Raw genomic sequence first — 20,842 nt, 5'->3', positions numbered from 1 at the left:
TGTTTTGCTTTAAAAAATACTTTTCCATTTCTGCTGCACCACACCTGTAGAGTGGGCCGTGTGCTCCCCATACCACAATTTATTAAAAGTTGTGGGTCAGGTGAACTCCATGATACACTTTGGGGTTCTCTAAACCCTGGCCCAGAACATATCTTTCTGACGTTGCAGCATACATTCTTGGATCTATGGGATAGGCTATTTCCAATACAGGAGTACAGCGCTAAGGAAATACTGGAAATAGCAAATGCAAATAGTGGAAATAAATGATATCTGTGCATTGCCAGCATTTTCTATTTTATTCAAATTGCCCAAATTAAAAGACCTTTTCAGAAGGAGAATCTGTTTCACTGGGGGTGAAAGTGAAAATTCACTGTTAAAACTGATGTAGTATGTTTGGAATTATAAAAGATAGCTACAATATCAATGCCAGCAATTTTAGATTATTTTTAGTTTCTGTTACCTAGTCTAAACATTGCCAAGTTGACTTTGAGGAAAGAGAGAAAACACAGAGGTGTGGAGCCAAGGGCTTCATGTGTGTAGAAAATTGAAGGGGTAGCAGATTCAATGGTAGCAAGGAGTTAAGGGGAGATTAAGCAGAGATGGTAAACCGTTATACGTACCGCTGGCTTACTTCACTGCCACACCTCCAGAATGGAAAGGATAAAGAAAACAGAGCGTGAATATATCAAAGGAAAATGAGCAGGAAAGGAAAAAACAGAGGCAGAAGTATACAAGTAATAGAATCAGCAGCACAAAGATATTAGAAGAAAGTAAAGAGTGATCATATTCTCTTGACTTAGAGTAAAAACCCAAGGAAATCTATAACGTATAGAAAGATAACTGAGGACCTATGTCACCCTGTTAGCTCAGTAAGAAGTTTTACAACACCAGGTTAAAGTCCAACAGGTTTGTTTCGATGTCACTAGCTTTCGGAGCGCTGCTCCTTCCTCAGGTGAATGAAGAGGTATGTTCCAGAAACATATATATAGACAGATTCAAAGATGCCAGACAATGCTTGGAATGCGAGCATTAGAGGGTGATTAAATCTTCACAGATCCAGAGATGGGGTAACCCCAGGTTAAAGAGGTGTGAATTGTGTCAAGCCAGGGCAGTTGGTAGGATTTCGCAGGCCAGATGGTGGGGGATGAATATAATGCGACATGAATCCCAGGTCCCGGTTGAGGCCGCACTCATTTGTGCAGAACTTGGCTATAAGCTCCTGCTCGGCGATTCTGCGTTGTCGCGTGTCCTGAAGGCCGCCTTGGAGAACGCTTACCCGGAGATCAGAGGCTGAATGCCCTGAATGCCGGGCATCTTCCACCAATAGGAATGCAAAAGAGAATCAGCAACTCCGAGTAAGGGGAATTAAAGATGACGGTTGTTGATAGATGATCGCATTGTTCAGTAAGTCAACATTTCCACTACTTAAGTTGCAATGATTTTCTCCTTATCACAGCTCCTCCTACATAATGCAGCATCAATTTTGTAAGACTGCAACTGTTGTTTAAAAGCAATCTCCTGGTGCTTTATCATAGCTGTCATCTTCGGCTCTGTTGAGGCCTGGATATTCTCTTGTTAAACCTGAGTGATTTCCAATTGCATGCCAAGGCTGCTCGTCAAGATAGGAGTTTCACCCAAATCTTTGTAACTTTGTTATTTTCTATTCGTCAATAAGGAATCCATCCTTTAAAATAAAAGTCAGCTTTACTAAATTAAATGCTAGTAAAGCACTTACATCTTCCTGACTACCAAAACTCAACTTTAAGCTTATTTATATGCGATTAATTTAGATTCACCTTGTTTCGTATTTTATAAGAGCATAAAAACTATTAGTTACTGCCTACAATCTTAACTAAATTGCAGATGTTCATTAACTCAAAGACCTTTCCTTATAAAAATTGATGTACATCACCAGCATATAATAACACTGAAGTTACCAGATGTTACAAAAGCATTCAGCGACATCCTTTTACTGTACATTTATTCTCAAGGAGTTCAAAATCTACAGTAGCAAACTAATGATAAAAATTAAACACAAAGTTATCGCATTAATGCAGAAGTAATCAAATCTTCGCGGGTGCCGAGGACACAGGTTCGATCCTGGACCTGGGTCACTGTTTATGTGGGGTTTGATGTTCTCCCAGTGTTTGTATGGGTCTCACCCTCACAACCCAAAAGTGTGCAGGGTCGATGGATTGGCCATGCTAAAATTGCCCCTTAATTGCAAAAAAAGAGAATTGGGTACTTTCAATTTATAAAAAAATAAAACAAAGTAATCAAATCTAGTAAAGATTACAGTACAGATTTTTTCAACTGCTTTGTTTTTTTCTGCATTTGCTTTGACTGAAGACGTCTAGTGTTTTTACTGTCTGCATTTCTCAAAGGTTTCTTTTTAATTAAACTCATGCCCTAGAGCAGAACTGAAGGATAAAAGTGGAATCTCAGAAATGCTTGAGAAGGACTAATTAGAAAATGACGACCTGCTCCTGTTTAAACATTTTGCATGTCTGTCTATTGAGATTGTTGTCCGCAGTTGATTGCATTAAAGAACGTGGAAAAAGATAGCAAAACAGAGTCTCAAACCTAAGACTGATTCCTTCCACAAGTCCCGAAAGATGTGCTTGTTAGATGAATTGGACATTCTGAATTCTCCGTGTACCCGAATAGGCGCTGGAGTGTGGCGGCTGGGAGATTTTCACAGTGACTTCATTGCAGTGTTAATGTAAGCCTACTTACTTGCAACACTAATAAAGATTATTATGAGATACCGGTCCCCAGTATTGGACATGCTAATTAAGTTTAAATGGCTGATATTTATTGAATAAGACAGTTTTTTCATGAACACATTTGTGACCAAATGTTTTTGAATCAAGCATACAATCTATAAACCATTCATTTTGGAAGAGTCAAAGTTAGAAAGGATTCATGGAAGAGGGAAAGCAGGCAGCATTCCTATTGAATTAGGGCAGGCAGGGACAAAGACATGATGCTCCGCATCCCCACCCATTTTAATATTCCTTAAATTCACCAGCAGAAGTGACTGATAACCATTTTGTACGTCCAGCCACGTGTGGGTGTGCAGGGTTTAATTGATTTCAATGATGAAATTCAACCCAATGTATTTCCCATCATTTGCACCACAATAATGGGTAAGAGGGATGATAATTTGTCCTTTGTCATCGAGTGTAGTACGGACAGCGTAAGGGCCTTAAACATTTTTCTAAGTTCATATTAGCAGCATTGATACCACTGGCAGTCCCACGCTGTGGCAGAGCTTTTGGGACCTTTGTAAATGCAAGTTCTTATTTTATTCAGAACTGGATTAGCAGAGTGAAGATCTCTCAGCTCTGGTTCATAACGCTGCAGTGGAACAAGGAAAAGAGAGAATAAGTTAACTTTTTATTTTTGCGACTGTCCATATTATGACGGGTATATTGTGCAGACGTGCAATGCGAGACTCAAGGAACATAAATGCATTTGTTATGCACAGGACTATTATTGAGCAGGAAAGGATTCTGAATTCATTTTCTTTCACCGCCCATAGGGAGTGCATTCCCGATGATGCAACTTCATTTCACATTTTTAATAGCACTTTTATTTTGAAATTGGTAAGATTAGCATAAACTCAAAAAGGAGAGAGACACCTTTTTCACTGTTAGTGATTCAATAAGGTCCTTGTCACTCATAGTTGTTTGTGTAAGGGCTTGATTTTTCCAAATTTAATTTCCTGCTGTTTACTTCCGCTGGATTGGCTTTTCATCTTTGATGACCACAGAGGGGCAGCACGGTAGCATTGTGGATAGCACAATTGCTTCACAGCTCCAGGGTCCCAGGTTCGATTCCGACTTGGATCACTGTCTGTGCGGAGTCTGCACATCCTCCCTGTGTGTGCGTGGGTTTCCTCCGGGTGCTCCGGTTTCCTCCCACAGTCCAAAGATGTGCAGGTTAGGTGGATTGGCCATGATAAATTGCCCTCAATGTCCAAAATTGCCCTTAGTGTTAGGTGGGGTTACTGGGTTATGGGGATAGGTTGGAGGTGTTGACCTTGGGTAGGGTGCTCTTTCCAAGAGCCGGTGCAGACCCGATGGGCCGAATGGCCTCCTTCTGCACTGTAAATTCTATGATAATCTATGATATGACTTTTCCTCTGTTGATCTTTGCTAAGCTGTGACCTTTGCAGACTGTGGGCTTGTGATTTTCTGATATGGTGTAGATTGTCCATGACTTGGAAGTTTTGTCTTCAGAGACAAAGACAATGGGCAGAATTGTACATTCCCACCAGGGGAGAGGGGCCATAATATTCCCCAAACGGCCTTCCCACCAGGATACCTCCAGCCCAGACCTCTGCAATTATATGGTGGGGCTGGCCCATCCACCCTTGCCCTATTGGAGATCCTTAAGTAGCTAATTAATTATCGCTTCAGGGCTGTTTTCTGCCCAGCCTCAATGTTCAGGCTGGCAGGAGGAGTTTAGGCATGGGGTAAGAGCTGGAAAAAAATAGACTTACCAATACGCCTAACTGCCTTTTGCCCAGCCCCATGCCCATGGACCTCAACTCCCCTCCCAGAGATCCCGACTTATCTAGTCCTTGATTCTTGGGACTAGGATCCTGGGGACTTCTCACTGTTCCAGTCATGTCCACAGCAACCTCTGGATTGCTGAGACCAGAGAGCTGTTGGCCAATCAGTGAGGGACGGAACTGTGATCTCTGGTCAACTAACACTCGCTGCAGTGCTAAACAGCTGCTGACCAGCCAGTAACAGCGGGAATGTGCTCGCCACTGACACTTCAGGCGGCACAGTGGCGAGCACTGCTGCCTCACAGCTCCAGGGACCCGGGTTCAATTCCCACCTCAAGCCACCGCCTGCGTGGAGTTTGCACTTCCTCCCCGTGTCTGCATGGATTACCTCCGGGTGCTCCGGCTTTCTCCCACAGTCCAAAAATGTGCAGGTTAGGTGGATTGGCCATGCTAAATTGACCCTTGGTGTCCAAAAGGTTAGGTGGGGTTGCTGGGTTACAGGGATAGAGTGAAGGCGTGGACTTGGGTGGAGTTCTCTTTTCAAGGAACAGTGCTGTCTCAATGGGCCGAATGGCCTCCATTTGCACTGTAAATTCTATGATTCAGGGGGTGAGAAGAGAATCCTAAAAATCCTGGCCAATCTCTTGAGAACATAGAACAGTACAGCACAGTACAGGCCCTTTGGCCCACAATGTTGTGCCGACCATTTATCCTAATCTAAGATCAACCTAACCTACACCCCTTCAATTTACTGCTGTCCATGTGCCTATTCAAGAGTCGGTTAAAAGTCCCAAATGACTCTGACTCCACCACCTCCGCTGGCAGTGCATTCCACACACCCACCACTCTCTGTGTAAAGAACCTACCTCTGACATCTCCCCTATACCTTCCTCCAATCACCTTAAAATTATGTCCCCTCGTGACAGCCATTTCCACCCTGGGGAAAAGTCTCTGGCTATCCACTCTATCCATGCCTCTCATCACATTGTACACCTCTATCAAGTCATTTCTTCCTTCTTCGCTCCAGTGAGAAAAGCCCTAGCTCCCTCAACCTTTCTTCATAAGACATGCCCTCCAGTCCAGGCAGCATCCTGGTAAATCTCCTCTGTACCTTCTCCAAAGCATCCACATCCTTCCTATAATGAGCCAACCTGAACTGGACACAATATTCCAAGTGTAGTCTAACTGGAGTTTTATAAAGCTGCAGCAAAACCTCGCGGCTCTTAAACGCAATTCCCGTTAATGAAAGCCAACACAACATATGCCTTCTTAACAACCCTATCAACCTGCATGCAACTTTGAGGGATCTATGTATGTGGACCCAAGATCCCTTTGTTCCTCCACATTTCCAAGAATCCTGCCTTTAACCCTGTATTCAGCATTCAAATTCGACCTTCCAAAATGAATCACTTCACATTTATCTAGGTTGAACTCCATCTGCCACTTCTCAGCCCAGCTCTGCATCCTGTCAATGTCCTGTTGCAACCTGAAACAGCACTCAACACTATCTACAACTCCCCCAACCTTCGTGTCATCAGCAAACTTACTAACCCACCCTTCCACTTCCTCATCCAAGTCATTTATAAAAACACAAAGAGCAGAGGTCCCAGAACAGATCCTTGCGGGAGACCACTGGTCACCGCCCTCCATGCGGAATACTTTCCCTCCACTACCACTCGCTGTCTTCTTTCGGCCAGCTAATTCTGTATCTAGACAGCCAAATTTTCCTGTATCCCATGCCCCCTAACTTTCTGAACGAGCCTACCATGGGAAAACTTATCAAATGCGTTTCTGAAATCCATATGCACCACATCAATGTGTCTCGTCACATCCTCAAAGAATTCATTGAGGCATGACCTGCCCCTCACAAAACCATGCTGACTATCTTTAATCAAACAATGTTTTTCTAAATAATCATAAATCCTATCTCTCAGAATCCTTTCCAATATTTTGCTCACCACAGACATAAGACTGGTGGGGTCTGTAATTCCCAGGGATTTCCCGATTCCCTTTCTTGAACAAGGGAACAACATTCGCCTCCCTCCAATCATCCGGTACTACTCCAGTGGAGAGTGAGGACGCAAAGATCATCGCCAATGGTGCAGCAATCTCCTCCCTCGCTTCCCGTAGTAACCTTGGGTATATCCCATCAGGCCCAGGGACTTGCCTATCCTGATGCTTTTCAAAATTTCCAGCACATCCTCCTTCTTAATATCAACTTGTTTGAGTCTATTAACCTGGTTCACACTGTTTTCATGAGCAACAAGGTCCCTCTCTCTCTTGAATACTGAAGCAAAGTATTCATTTAGAGCCTCCCCCCATCTCCTCAGACTCTCGGCACAAGTTCCCGCCACTAATCCTGATCGGCCCGACTCTCACTCTGATCATCCTCTTATTTCTCACAGAAGTGTTGAACACCTTGGGGTTTTCCCTAATCCTTCCCGCCAAGGCTTTTTCATGCCCCCTTCTACCTCTCCTCAGTCCATTCTTGAGTTCCTTCCTGGCTACCTTGTAACCCTCTAGAGCTGAGTCAGATCCTTGCTTCCTCAACCGTACGTAAGCTTCCTTCTTCTTGACTAGAAGCTCCACTTCTCTTGTCATCCAAGGCTCCTTCACCTTACCATTCCTTCCTCGTCTCAGTGGGACAAAATTATCCAGTACTCGCAGCAAGTGCTCCTTAAACAACCCCCACCAACCCCGACATTACTGTTGTGCATTTCCCCAAGAACAATTGTTCCCACTTTAACTCCTCAGCTCCTGTCTAATGGCAGTATAATTTCCCCTCCCCCAATTAAATACCTTCCCATGCTGTCTGTTCCTATCCCTCTCCAGGACTATGGTGAAGGTCAAGGAGTTGTGGTCACTGTCACTGAAATGCTCTCCCACCGAGACATCGAACACCTGGACTGGTTTGTTTCCGAGCCCCAAGTCCAATATGGCCTCCCCTAGTCAGCCTGTCTACATATTGAGTCAGGAATCCTTCCTGTACACACCTGCCAAAATCTGCTCCATCCAAACCATTTGCAATAAGGAGGTACCAGTCAATATTAGGGAAGTTGCAGTCACCCATGACAACAACTCTCTTACTTCTGCACCTTTCCAAGATTTGCCGCCCAATCTGTTCCTCCATCTCTCTGCTGCTATTGGGGGGGTCTATAGAAAACTCCCAATAAAGTGACTGCTCATTTCTTGTTTCTCACTTCCACCCATACTGACTCAGTAACAAACCCTCCTCAACTAGCTCCTTTTCTGCAACTGTGATGCACTCCCTAATTAACAGTGCCACTCCCCCTCCTCTTTTACCTCCCTCACTATTCTTCTGAAAACATCTAAACCCCGGAATATCTCACAACCATTCCTGCCCCTGTGAAATCCATGTCTCCGTAATGGCCACAACATCGTAGTTCCAAGTACTGATCCATGCTCTAAGTTCATTTCCCTTATTCCTAACATTCCTTGCATTGAAACAGACACATTTTAACCCATTCCACTGAGTGTAACTTTGCCCTATCAACTGTCTATCCTTCCTCACAGACTCGCTGCATACTATTTCTGCCTGTACAACAGCTGCTCTATCCTCATCCATAGCTCTGGTTCCCATCCCCCTGCCAAACTAGTTTAAACCACCCCAAAGAGCTCCAGCAAACCTCCCAGCCAGGATATTGGTGCCCCTCTAGTTTAGGTGCAATCCGTCCTTCATGTACAGGTCCCACCTTCCCCAGAAGATATCCCAATGATCCACATATCTGAAGCCTTCCCTCCTGCACCAGCCCTGTAGCCACGTGTTCAGCTGCACTCGTTCACTGTTCCTTGCCTCACCTGTACGTGGCACCGGTAACAATCCCGAGATCACTACTCTGTTTGTCCTGCTCTTTAGCTTCCAACATAACTCCCCAAAATTACTTTTTAGATCCTCAGCACTTTTCTTAGCTTTCTTGTCATCTTAAGCATGTTGTCTCGTGCCACTTACTGTGCTGCAGTTGCCTCCTCAGACCCACTGCCTTGTTTGCAGTGTGTGTGCAGATTGTAGGCCATCTTATCAGGCAACTAATTCATATGTCATGTGGGTGATCTTTCAAGCACCTCCAGCTCACGTTCCATCAGTGAATTAGGATTGGCTGAGTAGATCCTGCTCAAGTGTGCATTGTAGAGCTGATTAAAACTGTGGTTCATTGAAAGCATGAGCCACGGTAGCATTGTGGACAGCACAATTGCTTCACAGCTCCAGGGTCCCAGGTTCGATTCCGGCTTGGATCACTGTCTGTGTGGAGTCTGCACATCCTCCCCGTGTCTGCGTGGGTTTCCTCCGGGTGCTCCAGTTTCCTCCCACAGTCCAAAGATGTGCAGGTTAGGTGGATTGGCCATGATAAATTGCCCTCAATGTCCAAAATTGCCCTTAGTGTTGGGTGGGGTTACTGGGTTATGGGGATAGGGTGGAGGTGTTGACCTTGGGTAGGGTGCTCTTTCCAAGAGCCGGTGCAGACTCGATGGGCCGAATGGCACTGTAAATTCTATGATAATTACAGTGGGGTTATACAATAGTACCTGTAACCCACCTGCCAAGATTTTAATTTTAACTCAGATAATTATATAACATAGCATATTGGGCTACAGGAGGGCATGAACGTTTAAATACATGTGCTTGGTCGTCAAGAGTTTAATCTATCTGTTCTTGTATTTATATAACACTTTCCATGACCTGAGGACATCCCAAAGCATTTCACAGCCAATGCAGTACTCCTGAAGTGTAATAACTGCAACAATGCAGGAAATCCAACAGCTACTCCACATACAGTACGGTTCCATGGTTACAAAATTAATAACCCAGGCAATTATTTTCTTTAGTGATGTAGATGAGAAAAATAAACTGGCCCGGGCAATTCTATAATTAGAATCCCCAAAACTTCAGCTTTTGACAATACATCATGTCTTCAATATGATTCTACCTTAAGGAACAGTGCAGAAGATTCCGAAAAACATTATGCGTCGATTTTCTAAAGCATTACTTTTCTCAAGGAGATCCAATGAAATGCTGAAATTTAATCCACCAATTAATGCATTATTTTGACATTGAAATGGGCAGCAAGAACAAGACCTGATATTCAGTCATTTGAATTTGTTGGTTCGTTCCAACCTCATTCTCTGGGTATTTTTACTTTTAATTTGACAAGTTGAGATTTTCATTCCACTCTTCTGCAAATATGCACAATTTTCACAGAGGGTGAACTCATGGTCAATAGGATAAAAGAGATAATATACAGAAATAGCGACTGCAGAATCTTGTACAATAAGCACAATATTTGAAACACAACAGAAAATCAATAAATGATCCAACACAAAACAACAAATTAAAGGCTTATCAAGGGCACATTTCATGCTTGTAGCTGAGGTTCTTGGAAAAAGCTGAAAGAGGCTGCCTGGGAACCGTTACTTAATTTAGAAAGGAAAAGTGTTATGGGCCCCAGAGACTGATAAGGAATCACAGTAATGGAAATAAACCGACAAACAAGATTTCAGTTTTTAAGGCGTTTACTGTAACAAAAATCACCCCAGATCAAATATTAATTAAGACAACTAAAGAAAAAATACTAAAGAACTGAAGAAAAAGATATGCTTCACATCAACTAATTCAATACTTTTACTCTTTGCCATGTTTCTGGCAGATAGGCAGCAATAAAGCAAGAGTCTCAAAATTACTGCCAGCAGAGGTTCATCTCTACCTGCCAAGCCCACCGAACCTTATATATCCTATGCCAATCGTTCCACTCCACTTGAGTTTTCCGAATCAGATTATCACCAGCAAGGCATACCATCAGAAATCCTCCTCTGTCTCAGGCCACATCAGTCCCAATAATCCAGAATACCAGAGATCCTGGCATCTGACCCCTATAGTCGGCTCTGCTAAACTTTTCCTTCCCATCGTTTCCTACAGAATAGCGAAGGCCTGTCCCTGGAGGAGTTCCAATTATTTCCTGTCTGCATCTCAGCAACAGCTATTCTTCATTCCGTTCGCTATGGTGAAAGGTGCTAAAACTGCCACCTGACATATCAATAGGTTATTTGAGTTTCTCTCCCCATGACAATCTCAGATCACATGGGCATTTCTCGGAACCAAGGTGTTCAGCGGGAATTCACCATTCTCCTTTTCATAACTTTGTTTTCTGTAAAACTTAATTGTCTTATAAAATTCAGCAGTCATGACAAAATACTACAATATTTGCTTCAAAAATCTTTGCAGAATGCATGGACATTTTCTATTTCATGTGGTACCATACTCAGGAGCTGGAAACAGCACAAAGAAAGAAGAGTGTCAATTTCTCACCTCTGCTTAAGACGTCGTTTTGCTGTTGTGGGGACATTCGCACCGTAGCCATAAGAAAAAAGAACCCGTTCTGCATCATCCTCATTTTCCACTGTGGAAAAGCAAAATTAATTTAAATATATACCAATAGACTTTGAAAGGTCAAAATAAATTCTAGTCTGGAATTAACATGTGGAAAACTGTGTGTTACTATTCATTATTGGTAAATGTTTAGATTTGGATTTTGGAATGATCTTACGAGACCTCACATTTTATATGAATTACTGGGGCTAGTGGGCATTGAAAACTGAGGCCTTTTAATGGTTTTCAGTCAAAATGCACAACAGTGTGTGGAATTGATCCACACAAACCAGACAGTTATGTACTGAGTCAGCTGACCACACGGGAGTGTTGCAACAAGGGAAACAATTGTTCTCATTGTCTCTGAAATAGTGAACTCGGTCCACCCAAGTTCCTCAAGGTAGCATCCAAGGTCCAACTATCGTCAGTTGCTTCATTAATGACCTTCCTTCCATCATAAGTGGGACTGTTAGCTGATGATTGCACCTTCTTCTGATCTATTCACAAGTCTTGAAATCATGGCTGAAATCTTCTGGGCCCACCGATGACGCACCCCGCCGTGGGTTTCCCAGCGTGGAGTGGGTTTAATGGGAAATCCCATTGATAGTTGCAGGGCCAGAAGGTCCTGCCACTGAGAAGATTGCGCCTCTGGCCAAAGGCGGGCTGCTTCCCGCTGCCGAGAAACACGCCTCAGGGAGGCCAGAGAATCTCGCCCACTTAAACAGTCCGTGACCCCATGCAGCATGAGGTGGGCTACACAGAATACTTCCGTTATGTGGCAGGATTCCATCTATCCCACAAAAGTGCAAGGCAATGACTATATCTTAGAGAGATCCAAATCGCCTTCGTTGCGATCCTAGTTGATGTTATAACTGGCTGAGAAGATCCCAGAATGGAATGCTGGCTCCAAAGACCTGAACTTTTATCTTTTTTTAAATCAAACGTGGAGAACCAAAATCAAACGTGGAGAACCAGAGTCACAGGACTGCCAATTAGTTTAAACAACAAAAAACATTTATTAAATGGTTAGCACTGCTGCTTCACAGTGCCAGAGAAGCGGGTCCAATTCCGGCCTTGAGTGACTGTCTATGTGGAGTTTGCACGTTCTCCCCGTGTGTGCGTGGGTTTCCTCCGGTGCTCCAGTTTCCCCCCACAGTCCAAAGATGTGTAGTTTGGGTGGAATGGCCATACTAAATTGCCCCTTTGTGTCCAAAAGTTAGGTGGGGTTACGGGGATAGGGTGGTGGAGTGGGCCTGTGTAGGGTTCTTTCAGAGGGTCGGTGCAGATTCGTTGGACCGAATGGCCTCCTTCTGCACTGCAGGGATTCGATGAATACACCTTTACTCCCCCCTTAGCTTAACAAATACACACAGGTTTTAAGACTAACACAGATGACAAACTACATTTGAAGTTACAATGGTTTCATTAGCACAAAGTTGGTGTTTGTGGATTTCTCCTCAGAATCCCTCCAGATGATTGTCATATGGGAGTTTCCAAACTCCATTCCCAAAACAAGCTTTAAAATCTCCTCGCGTAGCAATACTTTCACTTAACGGTTTGCAATCTGGATTTCAGTCCAGGTTTTACAAATAACACTTTTGAACAAAGCTTCCCCTCCACTTTTAAGTTACTCTGTTCCAAGATTTTGTACCTACCCCTTTAGGATTTCTTTGCCTTGACTGTCTTCCCCTGTTACACAACTTCTGATATCCAGCCAATACTTTCTTTCCAATTACTTTAAGATTGGTTTCCCAGACATTCCAAACTTTAGGATTACTTTCAAAACCCTTTTCCTTCCAGGCACAGAAACATTAAACACACCTAAAACTATACTTTATTTCTAATGTTTACCAATACAAGTATAAATCCCTTAAACTACCTTTGTTTTCCTAACACCTTCCTTTGACATTGAATTGCATTAACATTGTCAAATCCCCCAAGATCAAGAGCCTGGGAATGCATAAACTCAAAAACACCGGCCATGTAAATGGCTACTACAACAACATTAAGACTCTGTGACAAGTAACTCCTCAAAGCCTCTGCACAATCTACTATGAACTCAGGTTGACAATGGAATATTCTCCACCGGCCTGGATGGTACAGATGCAACAAGACTTGAGAAGCTCAATACCATTCAGGGCACAGCAGTCCACTACATCAGCTCTTCAAATACCAGCTAAACATTCCCCCCCTCCACCAAAAGTGCACAATGCTAGAACATATAGAATTTAAAAGGTATCCAGCAGCTAGTCGCCAAGACGTCTTCAGTAGCATCGGTCATATCTGCAAACTTTGTCACCTAGCAGGTGAAAGGAAGCAGGTGCACGGCAAAAAGCATCACCAATTTGCCCTTCATGTCACACATCATCCAACTTGGGCACATACTGCCCCATTCCTTCATTGTTGATCTGACAAAATCCTGGAACTCACAACCCAACAGGACTGTACGTGTACCTTCTCGACAAGGATTGCACCATCTTCTCAAAGTCAATTAATGACAGACAGTGAAATGTCAGCTGTGTCAGCAATGTTGATATCCCACGAATGAATTAAAAAAAAACAGAAATCCACTGGACCTTCTAAGGCTTAATTTTCAAAGTTTTGAAGGTTCAGCGAAGATGGACCTTTCTGCCCACTATCTCAATATCAAACATTGAGTGTGTGCGTCCAAGCACACATGCATAGCACGTCGGTCAATAAGAGTTAAGAGAGCCCAGCAAACCACACCCATATGTTCTGGGCATGCCCAGCGCTGGAGGAATATTGGAAGGGCGTAGCGAGGACGGTGTTGAGGGTGGTAGGATCCAGTGTCAAGCCGGGCTGGGGGCTTGCAATATTTGGGGTGGCAGAGGAGCCGGGAGTGCAGGAGGCGAAAAAGGCCGGTATTCTGGCCTTTGCGTCCCTGGTAGCCCGGCGGATGATTCTTCTTCAGTGGAAGGATGCGAGGCTCCCAAGCGTGGAATCCTGAATTAACAATATGGCGGGGTTTATTAAGTTGGAGAGGGTGAAATTTGCCTTGAGGGGGTCGCTACAAGGGTTCTTCAGGCGGTGGCAACCGTTCTTAGACTTCCTGGCAGAACGGTAGACATTGGTCAATGGCAGCAGCAACCCGGGGGGGGGGGGTTTACTTTATTTACGTTTAATTACATTGGGGGATCTGAGGGGGTGTATATATTTACTATGTTGGCTCTGTGTTAAGTTGGGGTGTTAATTTATTATTTCTGTACAGGGGGAGGGGGATATGGAGGGTTGTTTTTTGACTGTGTTTTGTATTTAACCCGGTTGGGTTCCTTTCTCATTTTGTTATTGATATTCTGTGAAAACCTTAATAAAAATTATTTTTTAAAAAAGAGTTAAGAGTTGGCAATATGTCTTGGTCTCCCAATTGAATTCTACTGTGCTCTACTGATGGTAAGTGTATCCTGTATCCTAACATTTCATGATAAACTAATATGGGGAAAATGTCCTCCATGCACATGTCGCAAAATTGTAAGGGTGTTATTCATTAACACATTTACAATTTTGCTACACAACAGAGCAAAGAAATCTCTGCTCAATTCCAACTATGCATGTTGACCTACTTTCAGCTGATTGCATTATAACACCATCCAGCTCCTCTTCTAGTTTCTCATAGGTCACCAATCGTGCTTGAAGTTCAGAGTTTTGTGCGTGAAGTTCAGTGGTATGCTTATCTGCTGATGACTGCAGTCTGTAAAATTCTTTTGTTAAAACCTGTTGAGAGGATAATGCAAGAAATCACAATTAACTGTGAACTTATTTTTACAAAAAGTAAAAGCAAATTACATGGAAAATGTAACTAGCAATTTGCTACATAGCAAAGCTTACATAAAATTCCTGTGTGCTATTTAGCACAGGTTTCAAATTATTTACTTTCAAAGACTAATTATGGTTACGTTAACGTACCAAGGAATTTTACACAACTAGTGAAGCTTTATATTTGAGGACTAAAGAACCATTTTATAGTCAGGTGAAGGAGGCAGAGAATAATAGGCAGGAGAAGGTGGTAAGGAAAAGGGGTGAGGAGGAATATGGAAGAGTGAGATGGAAAATGGAATGAAGAGCAACATGGAGTAGAGGAAGCCACGAAAAGGAATGGGATAAGAGGTGGAGCAAAAAAGCAGGAAAGATGAAGGATGATATAGGTTAGAAAGAGCAGCTGCACACTAGACGAACTGACGAGGGAGTGGAAACTAGCAAAAGGACAGGAATGAGTCATCTCCAAATAAAACACTTCCTTCGCAAAGAGACAGTAGGGAACCCCGAGGCCCCAGAAACCACACTACTAGAGGACCTGATATGCACAAGCAATGAGAAGGGGGGAGGCTATGTGGGAAAATATACGGACAGCTACTGGGCAGAGCCCAGACTCCACTGGACGAGACCAGAAAAAAATGGGAGGACGAACTGTGGACAGAGGTAGGGTGGGGACTCTGGAGCAAAGCACTAAGTAGGGCTAACTCCACCTCCTCCTGCGCAAGGCTAAGCCTAATGCAGCTCAAAGTGGTGCACAGAGCGCACCTGACCAGAACCCGAATGAGCAGGTTCTTCCCGGAGGTGGAGGACAAATGTGAACGGTGTCAGAGGGGCCCGGACAGCGACACCCACATGTTTTCGGCTTGTCCCAAGCTTGCTGGGTGTTGGGCAACCTTTTCCGAGGCAATGTCCAAGGTTGTGGGGGTGAGGGGTGAAGCCATGCCCGAGAGTGGCAATCTTCGGGGTATCGGAGCAGCCAGAGCTACACATGGGGAAGAGGGCCAACGCCCTAGCTTTCGCTTCCCTAATCGCACGCCGGAGAATCCTGCTCGGCTGGCGATCGGCAGCACCACCCAAGGCTGCAGACTGGCTCGCTGATCATTTGGAATTTCTTCACCTGGAGAAGATTAAGTACGCCACCCGAGGATCAGAGGAAGGATTCTTGGGGGCAGTTTGCCGGCCTGTTCCAAAACCTGTTCGAGGCCAGCAACGAGGAGTAAGCTCATAAGAATTTTAAAAACCTACCAAGACAGATGAGGTACTAAAAGACTGCAAAGAAAAGCACAGCCGAAGCCAGGGGGGAGGGGGACAACGGGGAAGAGGGAGGAACCATAGACTGATACAAAGGGTAACAAAATGCACATAGGGTCGGTTAAACGAAGGACAAACTAAACCTCTCTGTATAATAAAGGAAATTAGCGCGGGCGAGAATAATGTGATGTGTATATATACAACTGTTCATAAATATGAGAAATGCCAATAAAAAGACTTAAAATAAAGATAGAGCAGCTGCAAGAAGTGGGCAAGTGAAGAAAAAAGTTGGGTGAAAGATAGGAAGAGGATAGGAAGGGGAAGAGGAGGAAGACGACAGGGGAAAGATACGGTTGAAGAAAGGGTATGTCATGTGAGAGTACCTTTAAGAAATGGGTGTTTATAAATGGGTGTCTATATAAGTATCTGTAGTGAGAGTACCTTTAAGAAATGGGTCTTTATTAGTTTATTACTGCAGTGATGTCAGAGAGTGGGTGGAGCTGGGCTGTCTGTCAGCTTTTTACTTTCGTTTTAGGCTGTTTGCTGCAGGGGATGTTTTAGTTTCGTTTTCAGAGTTGGATAGCTGCAGTCACAGCCAGAAGGTGTATGAATCTCTCTCTGTAATCTAAAGACTGTAAATCGATCCTGGTGATTTAAAACTAATAACAGTAGTGACTTTAACCTGATGTGCTTCTGGTAAAAGGTGTTTTAAGTCTTATGGATGTTAAAAGGAAAGCTTAAAGGATTACTTAGTATTGTATTCTTTGGGGGTTGTATTTGAATTAATGGTTGCGAAGATGTTCACTGTATGTTTTAAAAAGGTTAACTCAAGTTCAGAGAATAAACATTGTTTTGCTTTGAAAAATACTTTTCCATTTCTGGTGTACCACAGCTGTAGAGTGGGCCGTGTGCTTCCCATACCACAATCTAGTAAAGTTGTGGGTCAGGTGAACTCCATGATACACTTTGGGGTTCTGTAAACCCTGGCTCATGACAGGTAGGAGACAAAGGAGGAGGAGGGGAGAGAGGAGGGCGTGGAAAGTGGGAGACCAGGAGAGCAAAGATAAGGAAACTACTCCAGAGCGGCGGATATTTAACTCCTGGTTTCTCTTGCCCAGGATTCCCTCTTTCCATCGGCTCAAAATTTAATTTGTGAGAAGGTTGTTCAAAAGGTGTGAACTCTTCACAGTATGTTGAGTTTGAGAAATCGTCTTGATAAGGGGAGTTGTTACCTGCCTGTGGCTTTTTTATTCTCATTCAGAGAAGTCAGGGCACGCACTTAATTAATATTTATTGTGTGCAACAAATAAACACAGAAAAAGATATGCTATTCAAGTCTTCCTTTCATGTTACTATTTTAGTTGTAAAATTCTGTTTCAATTATCAGTCAGAAACTTAGTATCTAGTTTACATATGAAACGGGCTTTTACCAAAGTTTGGCAAAGTGTCAGTTGAGGTGTGAAAACCGGTGTTGTGAGAACCTGTGCAAATCCCGCTGGCGGCAGCGGCAGGGTGCCTGGGAGGCAGTGGCACCCTTAGTCAGTGCCAGCTCACTGCTGAAGAGGAGGGGGCAGCACTATCGCAACAAGATGAATGACCTTCTTTGCGCGGCTAGGATAAGTCTGCCACCTCCAGTCTCTCTTTGAACCCCCTCACACACCACTCGCAACTCTAAACTGATCTCATACCAAGCTACAACGCAGATTGCCAACACCGGTCAAAAGACCTTCTTCCCCACCTCCCAAACCCCATAGTCTCCCCCACTAGCTACTCTACTCCTCACATCCCTGCTGCCACTCAAGTCCCACGCATGCCACATCTCATCAATATCTGAACAAGGCAGGACTCCCACCTACACTCTCCCCATCTGTCTCTCAGCCACCCAGAGTCATGAGCGAGTTCAGATGCCTCACCTCCTTTGAGGATAGAGCCCTTGAGCTGGCTGTGGAGGAGCAAGACAGTGCCCGTGCAGGCGGCGAAGTGGGGCTGCAGACAAAAGTGAGAATCCTCAGGACACACCATTCTTCAAGCCTCATGTGAGTAAACATTGTGTCATCATTTATCTCCCATGCCATGATGCACTAATGCCATCTCCCTTCCCTTGCAGGGCAATTAGTTGACCAGCCGAGACCATCTTTGTGCTCCTGGAGACCATGGACATGAGCAGCTTTGGGGAGAATTCTCGGACACCACCACTGAAGAGACGCCACATCTGTCACCCGCACCCTGCACCAGTTCAGATACTCACACCTCGATGGGATTAAGTAGTAGGCAGGCGTCTGGGTAACTCACTTGTGAAAACCTCAAAATTAAATATCCACAGCAGGCAGAGACAGGGAAGTCGTAGGGAACCGGCACCCGGTGGGATGTCAGAGCCCGACACCTTGCTGAGCCACTGACCAACGATATGCCCCTGGGTCCAGTAGTTCCAAAGCTGCAGGAACTGCGAGTATCAGAAAGGAATGACAGCAACTTTCCTCGGAGTGCAAGGCTAACTGGAAGAGTCCCACTGACTTTTGCCAAGATGATGCCTTCACTCCTACGCAACACTGCGAGTGTGGCGCGCGCAGTGGAGACCTTGGCACAGGACGTGTACTCCATGGCAGGGGATGTCTGGTTCAGCTCATGAGCTCCATGATGCAGGGCCTCAACTGCATGGTGCAGGCACAGGTGGGAGTTCATGAGTGTTTGCGTCAGAGGAAGGCCGGGTTTCTGGATCTCAGTCCAGCTCCCTCTCCATCCTTTGGAGGAGCCCAGAGGCCCCTGTAGGCAAGAGAATGGGCAGGAGCGCAGCGTGGGGCCAGCCACCCAGGGGACCCTGGGGTATACAGCCCATGACACTCTGCTCCACGAGAGCGACACACCTCCAGCCCAGCACACCGAGGAGCAACCCACATGCTGCCCAAAAGTAGGCCCGGCCCCTCAAGGTCCAGGCCCAGGGGACGCCCGCCAAGGTCATCTCAGGCAACAGGCCCCACTTCAACCTCAGTTGCGGACCATGGGATATATCTTGATGTAGAAGGAGGGTGAGGAAGATTAAGAAAGTGTAGGCCCCTAGTGAGCACAGGTAAATCAAGGCACTAGTTTGAGATAGGTAACCATTGTAATGTAGCTCTTGTATAAAACATCACTTTGTTCACCAGCAGTCTATCACACCTTGCACCTGGGGCATGCATGCTAAGCGGGTGTAACCTATGGCCTGGCTTCCTGGTCCTCTACATGTGGGCCCTCGCATAAGGGGCATCGGTTACCTCCCTTATGCATTTGTGTGTGGGTGACTGGGAAATACCACACAGGTAACCGGTACTGCCCTGAATCGAGCCGCCTGCATAGAGGTTCAGAGCGACGGTAACTTTAAGGACCACGAGCAGTGGGTGTCCTGCCATCCCATGAGGTACCAGCTCTTGCCAGACCTGGAAAAGACGGTCCACTGACCCCTTGGACAGACGCAGTCTTCTCCGGCACAGGGGTTCTGACATCAGCAAGCAGGATGTCCGATGTCAGAAGACCCTTTGCCAGCAGTGTCCCCGGTGAGGCCCCACCATCTGTGGTGCAGCTCCCAGAACAGCTAGTCCAGCCTCCCCTCCCCTGCAGGGCCCTGGTCCTGGCCGGGTGCAGCGGCGCATCGACGTCTCTGCTGCTGCTCAATCGTTAGAAACAGAATTGCCAATTCAATTGGCTCCATGATTCTCCAGAATCATGCACTGCTAAGAAGAGAACACCAAAATGAGCATTCCTGACAGAGCCCAGACCCTCAGCCCTCCATGACTCTGGGACATCCACCCATGCACCTCTCCCTTACAGAGTGTCTCTTGACCAAGCCTCACACTCTCCCCTCTCACACTACGTCACTTTCCTGCAGTTATCCCTCTTAACTCCACCTAGGTGAGGCACCTGGATCCTCAACAGTCTCAGTTCCATCTTCCCTTCGACCATTCTCTCTTGCTACCCACCTGCCGTTGAGTGGATGCATGGGACCAGCATCTGCATCCTCATGGGACATCTCAAAGGCACACCTTCACCATGACCTTGAACCTTGGTGATGATAGACATCACCATCACACTTTGCATAGGGACATCAGTGTCATTTGTGTAATGTTAATGCTTGTATGAGCACTGGAGTTCAAATCTTGGTGACAATGTGTCCAAAAAGTTAAGAACTTGGTTTCAACTATTTTGATTGAAACTAAATAAACTAAATTAAATAAACTGAGAATCAGTGGCACTCATGTTTAGCTCATTGGCACAATTGACTAATCAAGGAAAGGTGAGGTAGCATTTCAGGTGAATGACTGTCTCTTGAGGCACAAATGTTTCACGTGAAGCCTGCAAATAGCATCACATGCACAACCCGAGAGGGCACCCTATCTTTCCCAGGTCACAAGGGCTGCAGAGTTGACAAGCCTTCCATCAGCCACAGATATCCACCCCACTTATTCCTGACAGTTACCCCCTTGCGAAAGTGGATTGGAACTTCCATGCAACGTAGCCCCTTTGTCCTCAGTGTGCTGCCCGAGTGTGGAGTTCCGCTCACACTGAAGTCGTCCTTCCCCCAGTGAAAGGGTCTTCATGCCTCATGAGGCAAGGATGCAACTCATTCCAGAGTCCCCCACTCTGCCTTTACAGCCTGGCCTCTCATGGAACCACACCCAGGTGCCTCACAGTCGTTCCCCGTTCTGACCCTCTGTATTCATCTCCTCCCACCCACTTTCCAGCTCCCACTAAGGACGATTTGGCTACAAGCCCAGCAAGGAGGACACAGGAAGCGATACCTGCATGTCAGCCTATAGACCCCCTTAAAGCAAGGGGCGCACCGACATGAAGAGAAGGCTGCGAATGACCCCTACCCCCAAGATTGAGAGACTGAACGCCACCCCGTCTCAGAGTTGAACTTATCAGTGTCCCCCGCTTCCTTT

The 20,842-nt window shown here is 45.2% G+C and overlaps 1 protein-coding gene across 3 annotated transcripts in view; it reads right to left on the bottom strand.

Moving 5' to 3' along the window:
* The window catches only part of pibf1 (progesterone immunomodulatory binding factor 1), a 165,133-nt gene that overhangs the window by 59,185 nt on the left and 85,106 nt on the right, over positions 1-20,842 (bottom strand). For all 3 annotated transcript variants that reach the window (XM_072476135.1, XM_072476139.1, XM_072476138.1), the window contains exons 12-13: positions 14,483-14,633; positions 10,842-10,932 (exon numbers count right to left, since the gene is read on the bottom strand). In XM_072476135.1, coding sequence (XP_072332236.1) covers positions 10,842-10,932; positions 14,483-14,633 — 242 coding nt within the window. The remainder of the gene's footprint in view (positions 1-10,841; positions 10,933-14,482; positions 14,634-20,842) is intronic.

Source organism: Scyliorhinus torazame, chromosome 15, assembly GCF_047496885.1.
Source record: "Scyliorhinus torazame isolate Kashiwa2021f chromosome 15, sScyTor2.1, whole genome shotgun sequence".
Classification (NCBI taxonomy): domain Eukaryota; kingdom Metazoa; phylum Chordata; class Chondrichthyes; order Carcharhiniformes; family Scyliorhinidae; genus Scyliorhinus; species Scyliorhinus torazame.
Note: the sequence above shows the minus strand (reverse complement) of the source record. Positions and strands in the feature narration are given on the sequence as shown.